Genomic DNA, 18,581 nt, shown 5'->3' with positions numbered 1-18,581 from the left:
TGGTGGTTTTTATACCTCAAGAATGTCTCTTTCATTACCTAAAACAACTCTGGCTTCCTGAAGGCCTAAGGGAGCTATGCACTCATGGTTTTGGCAGAGGGAGCCACCATATGGACCTGTTAGATGGAAACTAATGAGATCCAGGGGTTGGTTGAACAGATATGAGTTTAAGGGCAGATGTCTCACTCGGTCACATGCCAGTTTGCCCTTCCAGGATGCAGACAGGTCCGGTGGAACTTTGAAAAGGAAACTTTGCAGGATGAAGCACTTTAGGGCTGAGAGAGCGACAGCGAGTGACTTTGACAAGACTTAAGCGAGGACAGGGAATTTGATTAAAAGGACAATTCAAAGAATTATATAATGAGGCCGTCTAGACATACGTCACGCTAAAGCTGCAGTATAACGGCATCTATAAAGCTATTATATATATACTTTTTTAAATCATTACAGAGCAATATTCTTCCAAACACTACATTTACAGAAATGTGCCTCTTCATCCATGTAGGATCAGTGAGTTCTTCTATTCTGGTCAGTGGCCAGTGCAGGGTCAGCACCTTGGTCAGCACAGTGTGTTGGCTGAGAAACAGACTTCTGGGACAGTATACTGTTTAAAGGCCTTGGCTCCAGCACCGGACAGCACAAGAGCTCCCCCTATTGGATAATCTTAGGAGCACCTTCTGGTCGCCTTAACTCACTTTTCACTGTGAGCCCAGTATATACAAGGGTGAGGATTTGAGCGAGCCAAAAGCATGTTTTTGCAGGTAGAATCTGCAAAGGTACATTTGAATGCTGATCTAGTGTTGTGTGAATAGCATCGGAAAATTTAAAAAAAAAAAAAACGTTTAGCTTTCTGCATATCTAGGAACAAAGCTTTAAGAGACTTAAATCTTAACTCAAAGCAAACTTAAAAAGGGTGAAGACAAAATCCTCTGATCCAACACGGCCACAGGAAGATGTAAGGTGGGTTAACAACTGAGAATGAAACAAGCCATAGTACAGCACAAGCGGCCTCTTTACCCTGATTGGAGCACCAGGGCCAGAGGGGCCGTAACTACTGGGGCCCCCTCAGAACAGCTGCAATCAAGGCTTGAGGAGCCTCTCTTGTTAAAACCTGAGAGGATTTCCTTTAGCTCAAGTCTCAGATGACCGTAGGCTTCTATGGTGTATTTTGTTACCGTTCATATCTCCCGTTGTTGCAGTGGTTGTCGAATGCAGTATTTTTTATATTGATCGAGATATTACTTTTATGGCTAGTGTTTGGACTGTGAACACGCTGCACTGTGTATATATTTAGATTGTACCATCATTTCATTTCAGGATACATAAACTATATTGAATTATGTAATCTGTAGTGACTGCTATAAACCAAGTTAAAACTCAATTTAAACCGTAAATATGTAAATGTGGAGATTTCAGTTGAGATTGCATCTTTATATTAAGTATATATTTCTTTGTATTGTTTGGCTCTGTTCCACTTTTCTGTTAATTATTTCATGGACTCCAAAAAGACACAACGGCAACGGATGTCTCAATTACCAAGTTTATTTCATGATATACCATCTACATCATCATAAATAAAAACAGATTTGAAATCCTTACCCACATAATCCCAATTAGCTGCCATATGATAGACCAAATCAAATGTGTTTCTCCGGGTCCATGTACATATTGCTTTCACTTAGTACACGGCTTTTATAAAATAGTCTCAACACACCTCATTAGAAAATTATGAAAATACAAACAAAGATACCTATTCTTTTGGAACGCACCCTCCGTGCACCCAAACAAGCTCTCCTCTTTGTGGGGGTCCAGGACCCGTGTCGCCGACAATTTGTTAAAATTGTTCTGATTTACATTAGGCAGCATTAGTCAAGAGTGAACGGGAAAGTCCACTGCGTGGAGCTTCCTCCATGGCTCTCTGGGCAGGGAGATGGATTATGTGGGTGCACTGCACAGCCAGTCCTGCCGATGGGACTGAAGGATCAGAAACCTTTTCAAAAAGCACGACAAAGCACTAAAACCAATGCATGTAAACTCACATGGGCACGCGGGCAGGGCTGCACGACCTGTACGTACCGCACCGTAGTACGGACTCAAAAACGGGTTTCCTTTAACCAATGGCATTTGTGCACATAATTAGAATGGTTGCGGTCCATTTAAAATCAAGATGTTACACAGCGAAAAAGGCGATGCCGTCATTCCCTCGCCTGTAATCACATCATCCATCCGTCGGTGCTGTCATCGCCCTCAGGGGTGTAGCCCTACACACCGATACTCACGTCCTACACCTCTGCTCGTCCTATCAGGCTAGCGTTGAGGCTAGCGTTCGGCCGAGCATGAACGTAAAACATCACATCTTGTACATCGGTTAGTATGCTCCCGTGCCCCGCCAAACGCAGGTCAGGTCGAGTGGGGCCGGCCTGCGCCCGGCGGCGATAATGAGACGTTCTATCTATCTCTACAACTACACAGTAGATTCAAATTATGGTCTACAGATAAAACACATGTAGAGTTGCTGTGGTTAGTAGCATCACGGTGTGCTTTGAAAAGAGGAGGCGGCGGCGGGGGGGGGGGGGGGGTGGGGGGTGGGGGGGGGGGGCACCAGGTGCCCACAGTGTCCGGCGTCGCGCAGTCAGAAAGAATAAGCCTCGACCCGGGCCGTAAGACCGATGGCCTCTCAAAAAACTACAAACATGCAATAATAACTGCCATTTTCCTTCTCCGCCTGTTTCTACATACACGGGTAGGATGGACACAAAGACAAACAATTCACACGGATTAAAAACATCATAAAATGTGTGGTTCTTTCCCCCCTTCCCCGTTTTTTTATTTTTTTTATATATACCAAAAGCTGAAAGAGAGAAAAACAAAAAAAAACAAAAAAAGAGAAAGCTAGCACAAATTAGCCGCGTGAGAAAGAGTCCACCCAGAGTAAAACGGTGTCCTTGATTTAACGATTTATCAAATGAGGTTATCCAGGTTGACTGCTGTGCTGCTGTCGACGCATGGCAGGAAATGACACAGGGCGTGGTGAGGGAAGGGGGGGTGGGTAGGGGTAGCTGTGGCATGGGCGGGGCGGGGTCAGGGGGGGGTGTCCTTACTTGCCGGCTCCGTCGCCGGCACTGGCGGCACCGAGGCCCAGGTTGGCCACAACGTGGTCCACTGCCCCCTGGAGGGGCACGACCACGCTGTCCAGGAGGCCCCTGAGCTCCGTGCTCACCTGCTTGGCGTCCAGGTGGTTGTAGGCGTAGTAGACGGAGCCCGCCACCGCCACCAGGAGCAGCAGCTGCAGCAGCAACATGAAGCCGCGGCAGGCCGGCACCGCCACCGCCGCCGCCGCCTTCCCGCCCGAGCACTCGGAGGAAGCGGCACCCCCCCCGCAGCCCCCTCTGGAGACGGACTCGGAGCTGAAGGTGCGGCTCTCCCGCTGGACGCTGCGCTGGAGGAGGGACTCGTCCAGCCAGTACTCGCTGGGCTTCGGCGGCCGGCCGGCCGCGCCTCTTATGGGCCGCCTGCAGGTGGCGCTGAGCGGAGGAAGAAAAGAACGGGTGAAACAGAACGCACTGCTATGGACTAGAGACGTGCAGAGAGCCCAGGATCTGTAACTGGATCTGATTTTGCTGAGGCAGCAAACTGGTATTTATACCAGTATATACACTGGTATTTGTATTTGACTAAAAGTGAAAATAAGCGGCAAATTTGGCAAAATAATCTTGTATTTGTTTATTATTCTTATTTTAGGATATTCAAGTTTTAATATAAAGGGTTCTTCAAAAAACTATTAAGTTATGAACGATTAAAATGGTAGGAAAAGCAAAGTTTTGTCCAATCATTGTAAGTTTATGTTGATGGTTTTCGTAAACCCAGCAATAGACAACAATATGTATAACCATCAACTAACCCTAACCATAAAAAAAAACTAACATCCAGTTCCTAATCCACACTCGCACCAATAAACTAATAAGTAACTATGTGAACTTTGTAAACCCCGGCGCCACCCGCCCACATTGGAGGACGTTGAACAGACAGAATGTAAATACTGGAACTTAACCAAACTAAAGAACATTTAAAACTGTTCTCTCTGCAGAACCACATGTGTATGTATATATCAACACCTGAACTGAGCGGTCTTGCAAAAAATAAATGTGAGCCACGCTGACTAAACGTAATACCAACAATTCATCAGGTAATCATAACAGGAGCTATGGTTACCAAATCAAATACTTGTTTCCTTTTACACACTAATCTACCAAAATTAGACAACAAAGGTAAATACATCATTTGTATCAGCCAAATTAGAGGGCTAACAGGCGAATGCTGGGCTAATCTCCTCCGGGTCCAATAAGTGTTCTCATTGTGGACACACAGGCTGGATGAGTAGTGAGCCCAGCGAGGAGGTGAACCAGCTACACTGCCAGAGCAAAGCTAATCCCCTCCTCCCGGTCAAGCTAACCCTGCTTCACATATTGCAACAGGAAAACAAAAGAGAAGTAATGTTATTATAAACTACCTCAGCAAACCGGTTACGGTAATAGAAATATAGTAATATATGGAATACTCCATCAGATTCACAGTTATGAGACACACCAGCTATTGAACATGTTTTGTAATAAATATTCAAAACAGTGTGCTTTGCTGAATACTGTATTGGATTCGGCCCCACCCATACTATAGACACATGATGAAATAACTGTCATATGGTTTCACATTCATCAAGAGGTAAGGACAGCATATGTGAAGGGCATTACCTGATGCCCATGGGTGTGCTGAATTCATTTGCAAGGATATCTTCCACCACGCTCTCGCTGCCTTTGGTAGGCGCCTGGTCCCCGCTAGCAAGGGTCTCCTCTACCACCTTCCAACAAAAGAAAACAAGATTTAAAAAGGCATCTTCCTACAACACCATAGGAGGGTTTACCATGAAGAAAAGCACAATCCAAGTCGCAATCTTAGTACTTGTTCACCATAATAATAAAGAACTTTTAACAAGTGGTTGCTTCTATTCTATTCTAGAATATCTGGTCAAGGAGTCCCAAGATGGCAGCTTGGAATGTGCTTTTGGAACTTCAGATGACATGATTTAAAGCCTCCTGTTGGCACCCTGGCACCAGTACGGTTCCCACCTTGGTCTGCCTTCTGCTGCTGGTCCTAGTGGTGACGGGGATTTTGCCGCGGCTCCTCACAGCTTTCTCCACAACAGGTGGCGGCTCAGGAGCGCCTATCTCCTCTGATGGTTATGAAGGGCAACAGAAAAGAGACCATTTTGAAATAAAGTGGTAGAAATAAGCAGCACTAGGGATGTTAACATTAATTCTGTTGTTTTTGCTGCTGTTTTTGCCGACTTACGGGTCACAGAATTTCATTCATTTTATAGCACATTTATTCTTATCCGTTAATGGCCGGTTAACGAGTGTCGGTTAGTCCGAAAAAAAAGTAGAAATAAGTCCTACAATAAGAATAGCTATCCACAGATACACTGTGAATACCTAATTAGCATCCCCAGACAGTACACTTCAACTAAAGCTCAGGGTTCAAAAGCAAAAGATGGCCAAACTGTATTGAGCATTTAGGTATTGGGCATAGTAGGATACTGAAATGGTCAGGAAGTTTGACTCCCATACAAAAGGTTTGAACCCCATTGTCCACGGCCCATCAATGGGCCTCTCACTGGGAGCCACCCACCCCCAACGAACCATGTCCCACCCCTTGCTGACAATCGTAGCAAGTTTTTTTTTTTTACATGTGTACAAATATAAAAGGTCCATAACTGTGTTTAACTTCTTTTTTTAAGGACAAAAGGGCCCCAAAACAAGGCATCAGCGAGTCAATATAAATAAGCATAGCCACTCCCTTCGAACCAAGCAAAAGTTACTTTGCATAAGAGGGTTTGGCCACCAGAAGTACAGCAAGTAGTGTGTTGTGTGCTGGTAGACACGTTGTAGACACATTGACACACAAATTATGCATAGAGCCAGTGTGTCCACGAGTTCTGGTTTGTTTATGCATGTTGTGCTCGTCTTGCTGCTTTAGAGTTTCAAGTTAAATTGTTTAAAACAATCCAGATAATTCAAATGCTCTGGCAAGTAAAATAATGCCTTGCCTAGTGAGTCACCAAACAAAATGATAATTTGTTACAACACTAAATTGCTTTTTAAAGATCTAAACCTAACAACAACAACAGGTGCAATGTATATAATATGAGGATTTTACCGTCTTCCTTGTCACTGTACTGGTCAGTATGCGTGTTGCCATTCTGGTTAGTGTCGGCGGGGATCTCCGGGACAGCCTCTGTAACAGTAGGACTGTCAGATGGGGGCTCATCCATAACCTTCTGCAATTTCCTCTCATACAATTTACGAGTGGAGGCTGCACAGAGAAATGAGTCACAGGAAATGTTGTCACACAAGCAATATCCTCTTGATGCATTACTTGCGTGACTATTGAACTCATTTTTCAGAATTTAAAAAATTAAGAATCAAACTGGTAGGCATTGTAAACACCATATAGAAAAAGGAGCTTTCTCCTCGGAACTCACCCACAATGGGTCCAGTCTCCACGCCATGCTTGACCAGCTGTTCCCTCAAGTCTTCATCTGTAAGTTCGGTCACGTCTGTCTCCTCAGTGCGGGGCCTATCCGTCTTCCTGGCGGCCTTCTGAAACGAGAAGGCATCCACAAGAAAACACCAACCAGGTCAACACAGCATCCCACTTCAACACAATCCAACACACACACCAACACAGCATCCCACTTCAACACACGGGGAGGAGCGCATGTCACACATGCGCTCCTCCTAGTGTGTTGGATTGCGTTGAAGTGGGATGGTGGGAAAACCCTAAGTGAGAAGAAAAAAAAAACGGCGCCAAATAAACAGACGTGATTCTCCTCCACCACCACCACCACTTCAACACAATACAACATCAAAAACAACACGAACGTACTCTCCCAGAGCGGCTTCTGTTGGAGACCACGGGGGTGGGGAGCTCGTCGTCACTGGAGAAGGGGTCCGGGGGCGGCGGGGGGCTGCCCTGGACGGCGTTCAGCGCGGTCAGGTTCTTGAGGTAGAGCTGGACGTACACCTCCTTCTTGTGCTCCCCGCTCGGCAGAGCCACATTGTTGGCCAGCAGCTCGTTCTTCAGCTTGTCCTTGGTGAGGACCGAGGGATCTTCCAGGAATTCGGCCATGGCTTCTTCTTAGAGATGGTGTTTATTTATGTATTTTTTATTTTTTTTTAGGCTTACGGGTGGTGAACGCGTACCTGGCTCTTCTCTCCGACAACAACACAGACAACGTGCCCGAATGGCGCTGTTGTCAAACGGCGCCTAGTTGCTAACAATGTAGCCCGAGCCCAGCAACACACGTTTAGCTGATTAAAGAGCCGCTTTCACTCAATGTTCCTCTAACGAAAAACCCGCACGCTGTATTTCGAACGAAATCCGTCTCCGGCGAGCGAAACTTTATCTTAATTTAATAATAAAATAAGGAAAAAGATGAATGAATTGTGTTAGCAACAAACCGGCCCACTTGCTACTGTCTGTCCGCGGTCGCATCGGGGGGAGCTAAACAATAACAACGCCTGCGATTGGCCGCATCGCCCTACAAACTGCACTCTGATTGGTTGGCTGTGAATGAACCCTAGCTGACAGTTGCCACAAAGAAACCACATTCTGAAGCGGGTTACAGCTCTTATCGACTCAGAGATTTGTGTTTTCTATTGTGCAATCACATGTATTTGTTTGAAAAGTAAACAAAAAAATCAGATATTAACCGCACAAGCAGGACAATATAAAACCTATTATGCACGGAGTAGTTTTTCATAAATCTAGTCCGAGCTGACGTTTGGAGGAATATGTTTTCACTTTTCGTTTAGAATGCAGTCATATTAGAGGAAGTAACATTGCCTTTTGGATAGACATTCTACTTTTGTACAGAGGAGGGCAGCATTAACTACTCCTTTACCCCAACTGATAGGACTATGACGTTTGAGCCGTGTGGATCTTTTTTTAATCTTTTATTATCTCTCTCACATGCATGCACGCACGCAGTCTTTCTCTCGCTCCCTCTCTCTCCCTCTCTCTCTCTCTCTCTCTCTCTCTCTCTCTCTCTCTCTCTCTCTCTCTCTCTCTCTCCACTCTGACTAGCCGCCCCCTCTGCAGGCTTGCGAGTCCGGTCAAGTATCTTTGGTCTAAGGCTTGTCAAGAACTCTGTGGCGGGCCTCTGGTTGCCTCTGGGACTGGTCTGAGGTGGCAGCGTGGCCCACCTGTCTCTCAGACCTGCCTCTCTGGGACTTTCTGGGATGCTGCTGGAGAAACCAAGCAATTGATCCCTACCTCAACTCCAAACCACACTAAACACAGCACTTCAAGTATAGTTCAGCTTTTTCCATAGAGAATTTGCCAATGGAGCGCAAGCATTAAAAAAAAGTGGAGCCCTCGAGAAACACCTCTTAAGCTTTCTTTGTGTGTAATTTATACAGAAAATAAGCCCTGGGCCAAGAATCATAGAAAGTGGCTCTTTAAGCATAACAGTCATGGCCTCTGAAAAATGATCAAAGTTCCCTCGTTAATCGTCAACATTCACATTCTCAGGATAAGTTTATTTAAGAATGGAAATGACACACAAATAGCCGGAAAGGGCAGTGTACCTTGCACACGGTTTAAATACTGATTTATTAAATCAAGGGGGAGGAAAAAAAGGATGAAATACATTTCTGGCATGAAAATATAACATGCAAAAGCAAACATGTTTCGTAACCATGTTGGCCATGTTTGTTGTTAAAATAACCACACTTTAATGATATATAGATGACCAGTTTGAATGCACAGACCTTCGATGTAAAGGCCAATGCTCCGTATAGTAACATGTAAACGCTCTATTATACAGAAAAGGTGGGTCCCTCTTTTGCCTGCCGTAATCTCCAACAACAATCTTTAATCCTCCGCGGATGTCATTCTTTATTGCCAGACTAATTAAAATCACTCCCTGCCTGGCTTCCTGAGCCAGGAGGTGGGCAGGGTCCGGGACCAGCGGGTGTGGAGCGTTTCTCTGGGAGCTAAGATTTGTGTGTCCTGGCTTCGGAACAGCGGTAGTAGTGCTCACACAGTATATATTCAGCCGTTGACAATCCAAACGGCGCTCACAGGACACACACTTAGTTGTGGACGTTACTCTCGGAAGGGAAAGTGAGACCCCATTCTGGCTCCTGGGCCATGCCCATTTGGCACGCGGTTGGCCTGTCGCTGCCATCGCAGCTAAGTAGTCCTCAAAAATATTTGCGTTATTATTATTCTTATGATTTGAGCTTTCGGCCGTTTTGATTGGCGATGGGCTACAGAGAACACTGCTCATGTCTTCGCAGAGCCTTGGATTAAATATAACTGTGTGTGTGTGTGTGTGTGTGTGTGTGTGTGTGCGTGTGTGTGTGGTGTGCGATAGTGTGTGTGTGTGTGTGTGTGTGTGTGTGTGTGTGTGTAACTCCACATAGTGAGAGAAAAAAGTGGTGCCCGTGGGGTGCCATGTCTGATTATTCAGAGGAATTCTTCATGTTGACCCTCCATTTCTTCCTAATGTAATGCAGTCACATACAATTATAATAAAGTCATGTTTGACATGCCGCCACCGCCACAAGCGCCAAGCTACGGTGACCTGGTGCTGCGTGCGGGGAGAGGGAAGCTTCAACGCTGCTGTAGATCTGTGCTCTCCACCTTGGAATTCAAGAGATCACGGACGCTATGTGCACAGCGAAGCAGAACCGGTGCCAGCAAGTGTCCATGTGTGTGCCAAACACAATCAGCGGCCCTGCCCAAACAGAAATCGATCCATTGTCCCCAAGCTCGGGCCTGACCCTGCAACCATAGGGCCTTCAGGAACTACCTGCAACCCTATACTTCAACTATTAGTGGAACAGGCACGCTTTTATACAGCCAGAAAATCCATCAAACTGGGAAAGTGTTTCTCGTTTCACTTTCGACAATGGCGTGAGATTCTGTCTCTTGTGAGGTTCGACGTAATAAAAACTATAAAACAGCATATAAATTTGTTTTATAAAAGCGCGGGGCTTATTAAACATTGTTCATTGTGGAACCGCGTTGTCTATGAGTGTCCCTTATGGTCGGGGCTGGTCAGAGTGGCTCAGGATGAACCCAGAGGGTAACATCACACAGGTGACTGCCAGACTCTTGAGTTAACAGGAAAGGAATATTTCCGTGCTTGAGTTGGCCCAAGCCGCCCAACAGACCTTCCTCCACTCAGACCGGTTCTGTCCGCATGGCTGAGCCTCTGGTACTGGGACGGCGCCGGACGGTCCGGGGAGCTGCTTCTCAGAAGGCGTCCTGTGATGTGTGTCCGTCCCAGGAGTGTCGCGAGTCCCGCCGAGAAGACGTCTCCGTCCCTCCTCCGTCACGGATGCCTGCGCCCTGAGATCACGTCCCTGCTGGGTGGAAGTGAGCTCAACCCTGTGAGGAGGAGACAGGTAATTAACCAGGACTTTTGAATGGAAAAACAGACAATCGGCAGACACCCACCCACACTCCCTGGGCCCCCAGATTGCCAGATCCAGGCGCAGGCCAATAGCCTAATGCGTTCAGCCTTTCTGTGCGATTGTTGGCGCAGCTTTAGTTTAATTTTCAATTAAGCGTGGAAAAGAATGGTAAGTGGATCAAACCGAACCGTACTGCAGGGCAACCCTCTGGGACCGTGGTGTGAGGTGTTTGGTCGTTGTAAATTCCCCGACACACTGAAATAAAGGGCTCTTTTCTTATATCTGGAGCCTGATATTGAAAGAGCAGCAGAGTTTATTACAGTACGTGAGTGGATGTATATATTTCTTTCGGCCGCTAAACTAAGTGACCGAACAGCTCTCCCTCGCTCTAAACCACCAGGCACTAATCTAAAACAAAAACCTTTCACTTCCATCTCTCGGTTTTTAACCTGAGCAGTCGGACCGGGGCAGTCGGCCCGTCTTGGCCGAACATTCAACACAACCTGCGGCTTGTAGTTATTGCGGTGTTTGGCAACGCCACTTATTGTCACGTTTACTGTCCTTCAAGACGGTGGACCTGATGGGCTTAGAGTCGCCCTAACTCATGGTTTTGAGAGGTAAGAGGACCGCGGCGGCTGGGGGGGAAGGGGGGGGGCTGGAGACGGGCCTCCTCAGTGTGCGGTTCACTCGTGCCAGCGGTGGAGGTCAAACGTGCCAGGAGCTGCTGGATCTTGGCACCGCTCCTCGCCCCCTTGACTTCCAACACCTGAGGTATCCAGCTGAGGTACAATAATTCGACACCTCTTAAGCAGCAGGACTCTTTAGCGTGACAACCGCCGCTTTGTTTTATATGCCTTGCTTATTTTGAATAGCAATGATATATATATATATATATATATATATATATATATATATATATATATAAAGTAAAAGAAAAAATACAGTCAGCAACACCCAAACTGAGCTTTCATCCATTTAGGTCATTTGGCCCTCCAGGCCCCCCTCCCCCTAACCCCCCCACCCCCCCTCAATCTCCGTTATCCCTCTCTTTCCTATGAGGGATTTAACGTACACTTTGTGGTGACTCTGCTAAGTTATCTTTTTTTCCCTCCTCCCCCTATGTTCGCTCCGCCGCTGAATAAAAGGCTTGTTTCTGTGCGCCATGCTTGTTAGGACTTCAAGGACAGCTCGCCCCATCTGGCAGTGCGTTCTCTGTGTGCCAGTGTCGGGTTAGCTGACACTCCTGTACTTAAGCTAATGGCAGCAAAGCAGTCATCTCCCATGAGGTGCTCACCTTGGAAAAAAATCTCCCTGCTCCCTCATCTCCAATCATAGGACTCCTCTCAACACCCACCCGATGGAACCAAGGGCATAGAAAGAGGGATTGTTTCACCATTGAGGCATATGTAAGGGCAAATGAAAACATGTAATACGAATGCACTCCCCTGAGTTTGCCCTCCTTCCTGAATTCAATGAGACATTGAGAGAAGGGGAAAGAGTAAAACGTTATGTGTGGCGCGCAAAAACACAGAATCGGCTGAGCCTTGATGGTATCGCTGCAGCTTTTGGGACGTAAACATTCAAATTGATTATTTTTAGAAGGGAAGAAGCCAATGGAGGATTTGGACTCGTTTTATTAAAGTTTATCGACTGGAATACGTTTGTAGAAATGGTTGAAATATTTTGTTTAGTTGCACTTCTTTAAATGTCATTATTAAATACATTGAGAGTATATATCTAAGTGGCTATTTTTGCAAATAATCAGTAAATTGTTTCTAGTTGAAGCAAGACTGAATCGATTCACTTAGAAGGACGTTAGACTGTTTTTGTTTCAATGTGTGTCTAATCCATGTGCCTTGGTTTATATTTTGGTTTATATAAGGCCCGACTAATATGTGGTATCCTTTTCCAAACTGATTGTGTAAACAATGGCCTGAAAACAATATCCTTCAGGGTTTATTTTAGAACATGTGCACCTATTTGTGTGCCTATGACTTCACCATTCATCATGTATCATATTTCATTCTTTCATCAGCAGGCCTATACCACCCAGCACTGGGCTGAATATGAAAGCCTGAATAAAAAAAGGTGCCAATTTGATTGATTGTGATACCAGCCAAATTAGAACAGGCCTGAAAACAGGCCTTAGTAGCCTACAACTGTATTCACAAAAAATGGTTAAATCAATCTGTAATTGTTTAGAAATATGCAATTAAATTGTATACGAGGAAAACCTTGAAAACCTAACCCACATGTATGTATAAGGCTTTAAAATAATTTACACACATTCACCATCCACTTTGACATAACATGGTTGCACCTTGTCAACTGTGATTCGCTCATGAGGACTTCATCTACGACCAGGTAAAACATCCAGCGCAGGTGAGCGTGAGACACCAACAGAGAGCGGGCCCCTGAGCCGCACGCCGGGGGCCCCTGAGAACCCTCCTCCGAAGCCCCTCTCCCAATGGAAACCTAAACAGCGTTTTAAGAATGAAGAGGTTTCTTGCAGTTTGTTGCTAAATTTAGGCCAGCCCCCGGTGGGAGGCGGCCCGGCTCCAGAGCCATTTTCAACAAAGATGAGCTCCAGGCCCGGGGCCCGGGCTCCCAGCGGGTGGGGACCGCCGGTGGTCCACCTTTCTCTTATGCACCGGCTCTTAAGCAAACACTCAAGAAATCCTGCGGTCGACTGCAGCGTGGCAACCAGCGAATGGACTCAGTGTGCAGCCGCACACAGGTATGGTGTGTTGTCTCCTCCGCCCCACTCTGTCCAGCCCCGCCCTGCCCCGCGGCCACCCCCACCCCCCCCCCCGCCCTCCCCACCATCCCCTGGGCAGGGGTCGGGGGTCCGGTGACAGGCCTTGATGTGTGGACCCAGGAGCCTCCTGGGAACTCCTGGGGGGGGGGGGGGGGGCAGTGTTGGACCTGAGCGCCTGGCGATCTCCAGCTGGCAAATGGTCTCAGTCAAATTGCATTTAATTGAAGTTTGAGATTTCGGGGTATATTTTATGGTAATAGTTGATTGGTAAATGTTGGATTTGGATGGTGCACTTTCTTTTGGGTTGTTACCAGCTTTCGTAGTCTTGGTGAAGAGCAAGGCGTTTGTTTATATTTTTGTTGATAACATTTGTAAATAAAGTAATATTTACATTCCCTGGACTTTCTGTCATACTGCCCTTCAAGGCTAACGGGAGGTCTCTGTGTTTATTTGGACATTGTACAACCTTTGACCTTATTGTTTTGAATTCTGAATGACATCAATGACCAACATCAACTCAATGTTACCTGACTAGTTAGAATTTCTATTGCCACACTTTCATTCGTGAAAGGCAGGTATCCCTGATGAATCAAATGAGCTACACCTGTGTTTACCCTGCTAGGAGACCTCTGTGATACCGCTCTATTAGTTACCAGAGATAACCTCCTAGCCGCCACTAGTATTCTGCTACATACACTAAAATCTCTATGTCAGTATTGTAATAATGTCTAAATTCTGTTAATATTGTTGTAGATGTATGTCAATATATATATTGATATTTTTTAATAGATCGTCATGTATTTCCCCTGCATAAAGGTCAGGACATATTGAACATTGGAGGGGTTATTAATGTAAAATGTTTTGGTTTGAGGTGAACCCTGTGTGTTTATCTGTCGAGGAACACAAGGGGTAACACGCAGCCGGTATCCATGGAGCTCTGTTCGTGTGTTACCCGCCCCCCCACCACCCCCCCTACACATGGAGATCATAATTTGGGGAGTCTCAGTGGCTACCTGAAAGGACCACAGGGGTGGTGAATAGCAGGGCTGTGGCTTTCTGAGCTTCTTAGCAGTGCAAGCAGAAGGATTTACGGTAACTCTCAGACAAGCGTTCACAGCTTGGACTCTTGGCAAGGGTACAATATTGTCCCTGGCCGGGCATCAAACCCACTGAATCTGAGGTCCAAAAGTACCTACACAAAACCTTAGGATGTTTGAATGATAAATCTCTGACATTCAGCGGCAGGGTTGAAAAAAAAAACTATTGGCCTGGTTGGGGATATCAATTTTAATTTTAATTCACAGTCAGAATTCAGCAGACTGGGTGGCTTGATGGGGCATTGGTCGTCTCCTGGCTCTATTGACAAGTTCTCTCTTTCAGGAGAGCAGAATCGGTTCCTGCGTATTCAGCATAGGCGATATATTTCAAAACAACGCTGCAATTTAGGGAAGGGGACAAAGTGCGTGAGACACAGACCAATATTGTCTTCTGGTTTCTGTTTTGAACATTTGCGCGAGAGCATGTGTTTCTCAACACAAATGTAACCATATCACATGCCCGTTTAAGATCGATATCACCACCAGTACGTATGGTTTTGATAAAGAAAAAGCCAATTCAGTGAAATTCCCTAACCCGAGTTTAAAATGAAAAAAGCCAAGTGCCAAAATACCCAAAGGAACTAAATGTTAAACACATTTTAGCAGGGTATTGATGAGGTTATTCACGTGTGCTTGCTGGGCTTTACACCTGCTACTAAACTTTATATTTCCACATTCCCTTTACATTAAGGGTAAGTTTACCAGAATACTGACGCTATGAGCGAGACATTAAAACAAGCCCTCGCTGTTAATTATTGCGCGGGACATCGAATGCCCGACTAAAGCAAAACAGATTCTAAGGTCAGCTAATACTGTTAGCATTGGGAGGGAGACTGATTACCTTGCTACTCTTTGGTTTTGGCGGGCATTTTGTTTTTTTGCAAGTGTAAATGTAGGAACGCTCTTGTTTCTTCTTCATTTTCTTCTTCTTCTTCTTCTTCTTCTTCGCTGCTACCCCGCTCGCCCCTAAATGGCAACACTTAGGTGATGTTGTGAAGAGCCAGACCAAACATGCCACAGCATCCCGCAGGGGATAGCGCACTCACACAGGCTCTGCACATTCTTCTGCAATGCGACCCGGCCCGGCTTTTTTTTTCACCGGCTTGTCACGGAGGTAAACCAGGAAGAGGAAACCGTTGTCACCTCTTTCTAGCTATGGCTGTTATGGTTTTTCGCCATGGCAACCTCTTTTTGCATGTTAGCCATTATGAGAAGATGTAATGGATAAACAGGGCCAGGGGGGTGGTCAAGTCATGCTTCAACTGGAAAGGACAGAGTGAGAGAGAGAGAGAGAGAGAGAGAGAGAGAGAGAGAGAGAGAGAGAGAGAGGGAGAGAGATCAGATACGAGTGAAAATATGTTTGTGGTGGTATCCCACATACTGCATCAATATTGTATTACGGTATCGTGGCATCAGAGAAGCCACACAAACAGGCACACCAGGCTCTCCGAGAGCACGTGTGGTTGAGTGGAAGGCATCGTATCGTGAATGGCCCTGATGGACAGGGAGAGGGAAAACCCTCGAGCCACGGGGGACTGGACGTTTGAGACTTAATTTCATATCATAAATCACTCGAACAGTAGCCTGAAAACAAAACTACCTGAGGTGAACACAATGAAAGGTGCCTTGTACGAATGTGCAAGCAAAGCAGGGTGTATGTGCACCCACACCCACCCACTCACACACACAGACGCACACACGCGCACGCACACACGCACACGCACATGCACACGCACACACACACGCACACACAAGCAAACACACACAAACACACACACACGCACACACACACACGCACACACACGCACACACACGCATGCACGCACACACAAGCAAATACACACACACGCACACAGCCACGCACTCATGTGCATGCACACACACACACACACGCACACACACACACACACACACACACACACACACACACACACACACACACACACACAACAGTGCTTTCTGCACCATTTTCCAATAACATATTTTCCATTTCCCCCCTTTTTTTGAAGCAAGTCTTTGTTGGACAGGACCATCAGAGGCTCGGAGCAGAAAAGAAACCCTGTAGGACATTCAATATGTCCGTGCTTGTCATCAAATGAAACTCACGGTGAATAATGCTTGTTATGACTGCCGCGGCCCGTGTCCGCCCACTCGGTGCCCGGCGAGGAGGGACAGAGCAGAGGAAGTCTTGGGAGTCTGTCTGGCAGTACTTCATCTCAGCGGGCTATCAGGCTGTCCACCCTGGTGGACAGGAGGTGGAACTGCCGTTTGCCATCAAGGCGATAGAAATATTATAAGATGGACTTCGCTTATCCACTGAGGGGTGAGGGGTGTCACAGAAGGGCAGGATATTAACACAAGAAAGAAAACTGTACATTCATTGTTATATATACTGTACATAATAAGAGTATTAGAACTACAGACCACATGATGAATATGGCAAAGGACTTAGACAGTTAGGGTGCGAAAACAATAAGGAGGTCAAAAATCTGAACTGAGCTGGAGTGTCACACACACACAATTCGTTTTTTTAAAACCTTTATTTCTAGTATACTTTCTACTACAGAGAATTAAGTAACTAGTTCCTTTGTGGTGTAAACAGAAACAAAACTTAGTCAAGCAACGTAAGTAATGTTCCTAACCACTGGTCACCTATGTATTTATGTAAGGTATATGTTACTTTTAGTCTGTACATTCAACCAGCAATTTATCCATCTGTCCATCTTATTTAGTCATTTACAGAAAGCAATATCAGGAACAAATGCATTCAAGCACGGTTTCCTTTTCACTAATAACCTGAACATCTGTACTTCTCAGCACAGCCCATAGTCACAGCCACACAAAGACTTCACCCCACTTAGCATCTAAACGTCAATGTTCCTCATGATTAAAATGGGCTTATCCACAGCACAGAGCCAACCTTACTTGCTGAAACACATTTCAATAAATTTTAATTTCCGCAACCACTTTCCCACATGAGAAGAATGTAATGAATTAGCAATAACAACAAAAGCAACCCCCCAAAAAGCCCCTTACATTTTTCTTTATTTAATGAATTATCATCAACCACACAATGAAAACAAAGATGGCAGGTTTATTTTACTGTGGTGCAGCCATTTCAACGGGCCGATTATTCACCGGCGCTGCCTTCAAACTTTCCTCAATCAGGGGCCTGGTGAGCCATTGGGTTGACTGCAGTGTGAATACAAGAATACTGTTTATTGTACCCTGCTCTGGTCATTTGTTACCAACGGACACATTTTCCGTTAAAAAGTATAAAATCATCTCCACAAAAAAAACCTCATAACATAAATATCATCCTGGTGCATTTGGATTCGATTTAATAAGTTGACTCAATACGTTCAAATATTCAAGTTTATTTACTCAAGTTCGTTATTGCAGCCATTGAGTGAGAGTTCATAAAAACAACATATAGTCGCAAGAAAACCCGTGCCCCCTCGATAGCATCCAGCGCACAAGCAAAGCAACGCACGCACCGCAGGAAACACCCTCACCACCCGCACACGACATTGTTTGTGTTCTCACGAAATTTCGACAAACACCGCAACAGATTACCGTAAGTGTGCACACCGTCATGCGCGCACACACATGTTGTGTGCTTGTTGCCGCAGAAACAGGCGGTTCGGCTGCAGAAGATGTTTGTGTGTTTGTGTGAGTGTTTATGTAAATGGGTGGTGTAGATGTGTGCATAAGTGGCCTGTGTGTGGCCAGACTGTGCTCTGCGTTGCTCTTGGCCCCCGGCTGGGGCTGGCGTTCATCATGTCTGTAAAGAAACAGCTGGAGGCAAAGCCAACACCGGTCCTACTCAGGAGCACCCTGCCAGCAGCGACAGATTCCAGAACTTTCCACGGGTCCTCACGTCGCCATGCCAACAAGGCCTTGGCAACGGGGGGGGGCGCGAGCTTGTCCTGATCCACACACACACACACACACACACACACGCACACACGCACATGCACACGCACACGCACTCACACACACACACACACACACCTGCAGGCCCACCAGGAGTCCAGAATCACCTCTGCTGTCACTGTGTGATGAACAGGTCATTTAGAGCCCAAGTGTTTGTGTGTTTTTAAGAGCGTTGGGCCCAGGTAAAGAAAACCTAGCTGCTGTGGACGGCCTCCTGTGTGTTATAGTCCAACACAGCGCCGAGTCTTCTGATGGCACTGCTGCTGCTGCTGCTGCTGCTGGGGATTCAGGATCGGATGAGTTCAGCTCTTC

General features: G+C 46.1%; 1 protein-coding gene across 2 annotated transcripts; it reads right to left on the bottom strand.

Moving 5' to 3' along the window:
- Nucleotides 1–1,526: 1,526 nt before the first annotated feature.
- tmpob (thymopoietin b) lies at nt 1,527–7,597 on the bottom strand. Of its 2 annotated transcripts, none has more exons than XM_084477001.1 (6): nt 6,940–7,597; nt 6,536–6,653; nt 6,211–6,366; nt 5,124–5,227; nt 4,749–4,855; nt 1,527–3,524 (listed from the first exon to the last, which is right to left on the bottom strand). In XM_084477001.1, the coding sequence occupies exons 1-6, from the start codon at nt 7,180–7,182 to the stop codon at nt 3,098–3,100; spliced, it is 1,155 nt and encodes a 384-aa protein (XP_084333127.1). In that variant the 5' UTR covers nt 7,183–7,597; the 3' UTR covers nt 1,527–3,097. The 2 variants fall into 2 exon arrangements, with proteins under 2 accessions (XP_084333127.1, XP_084333128.1); XM_084477002.1 differs by having other exon boundaries at nt 6,211–6,288; nt 6,940–7,596.
- Between the last annotated feature and the right edge of the window lie 10,984 nt (nt 7,598–18,581).

The sequence above is a fragment of the Micromesistius poutassou genome, assembly GCF_964030765.1.
Source record: "Micromesistius poutassou genome assembly, chromosome: 13".
In the NCBI taxonomy this organism is placed as follows: domain Eukaryota; kingdom Metazoa; phylum Chordata; class Actinopteri; order Gadiformes; family Gadidae; genus Micromesistius; species Micromesistius poutassou.
The sequence above is the reverse complement of the archived record's forward strand: the minus strand, read 5'-3'. Positions and strand labels throughout refer to the sequence as shown.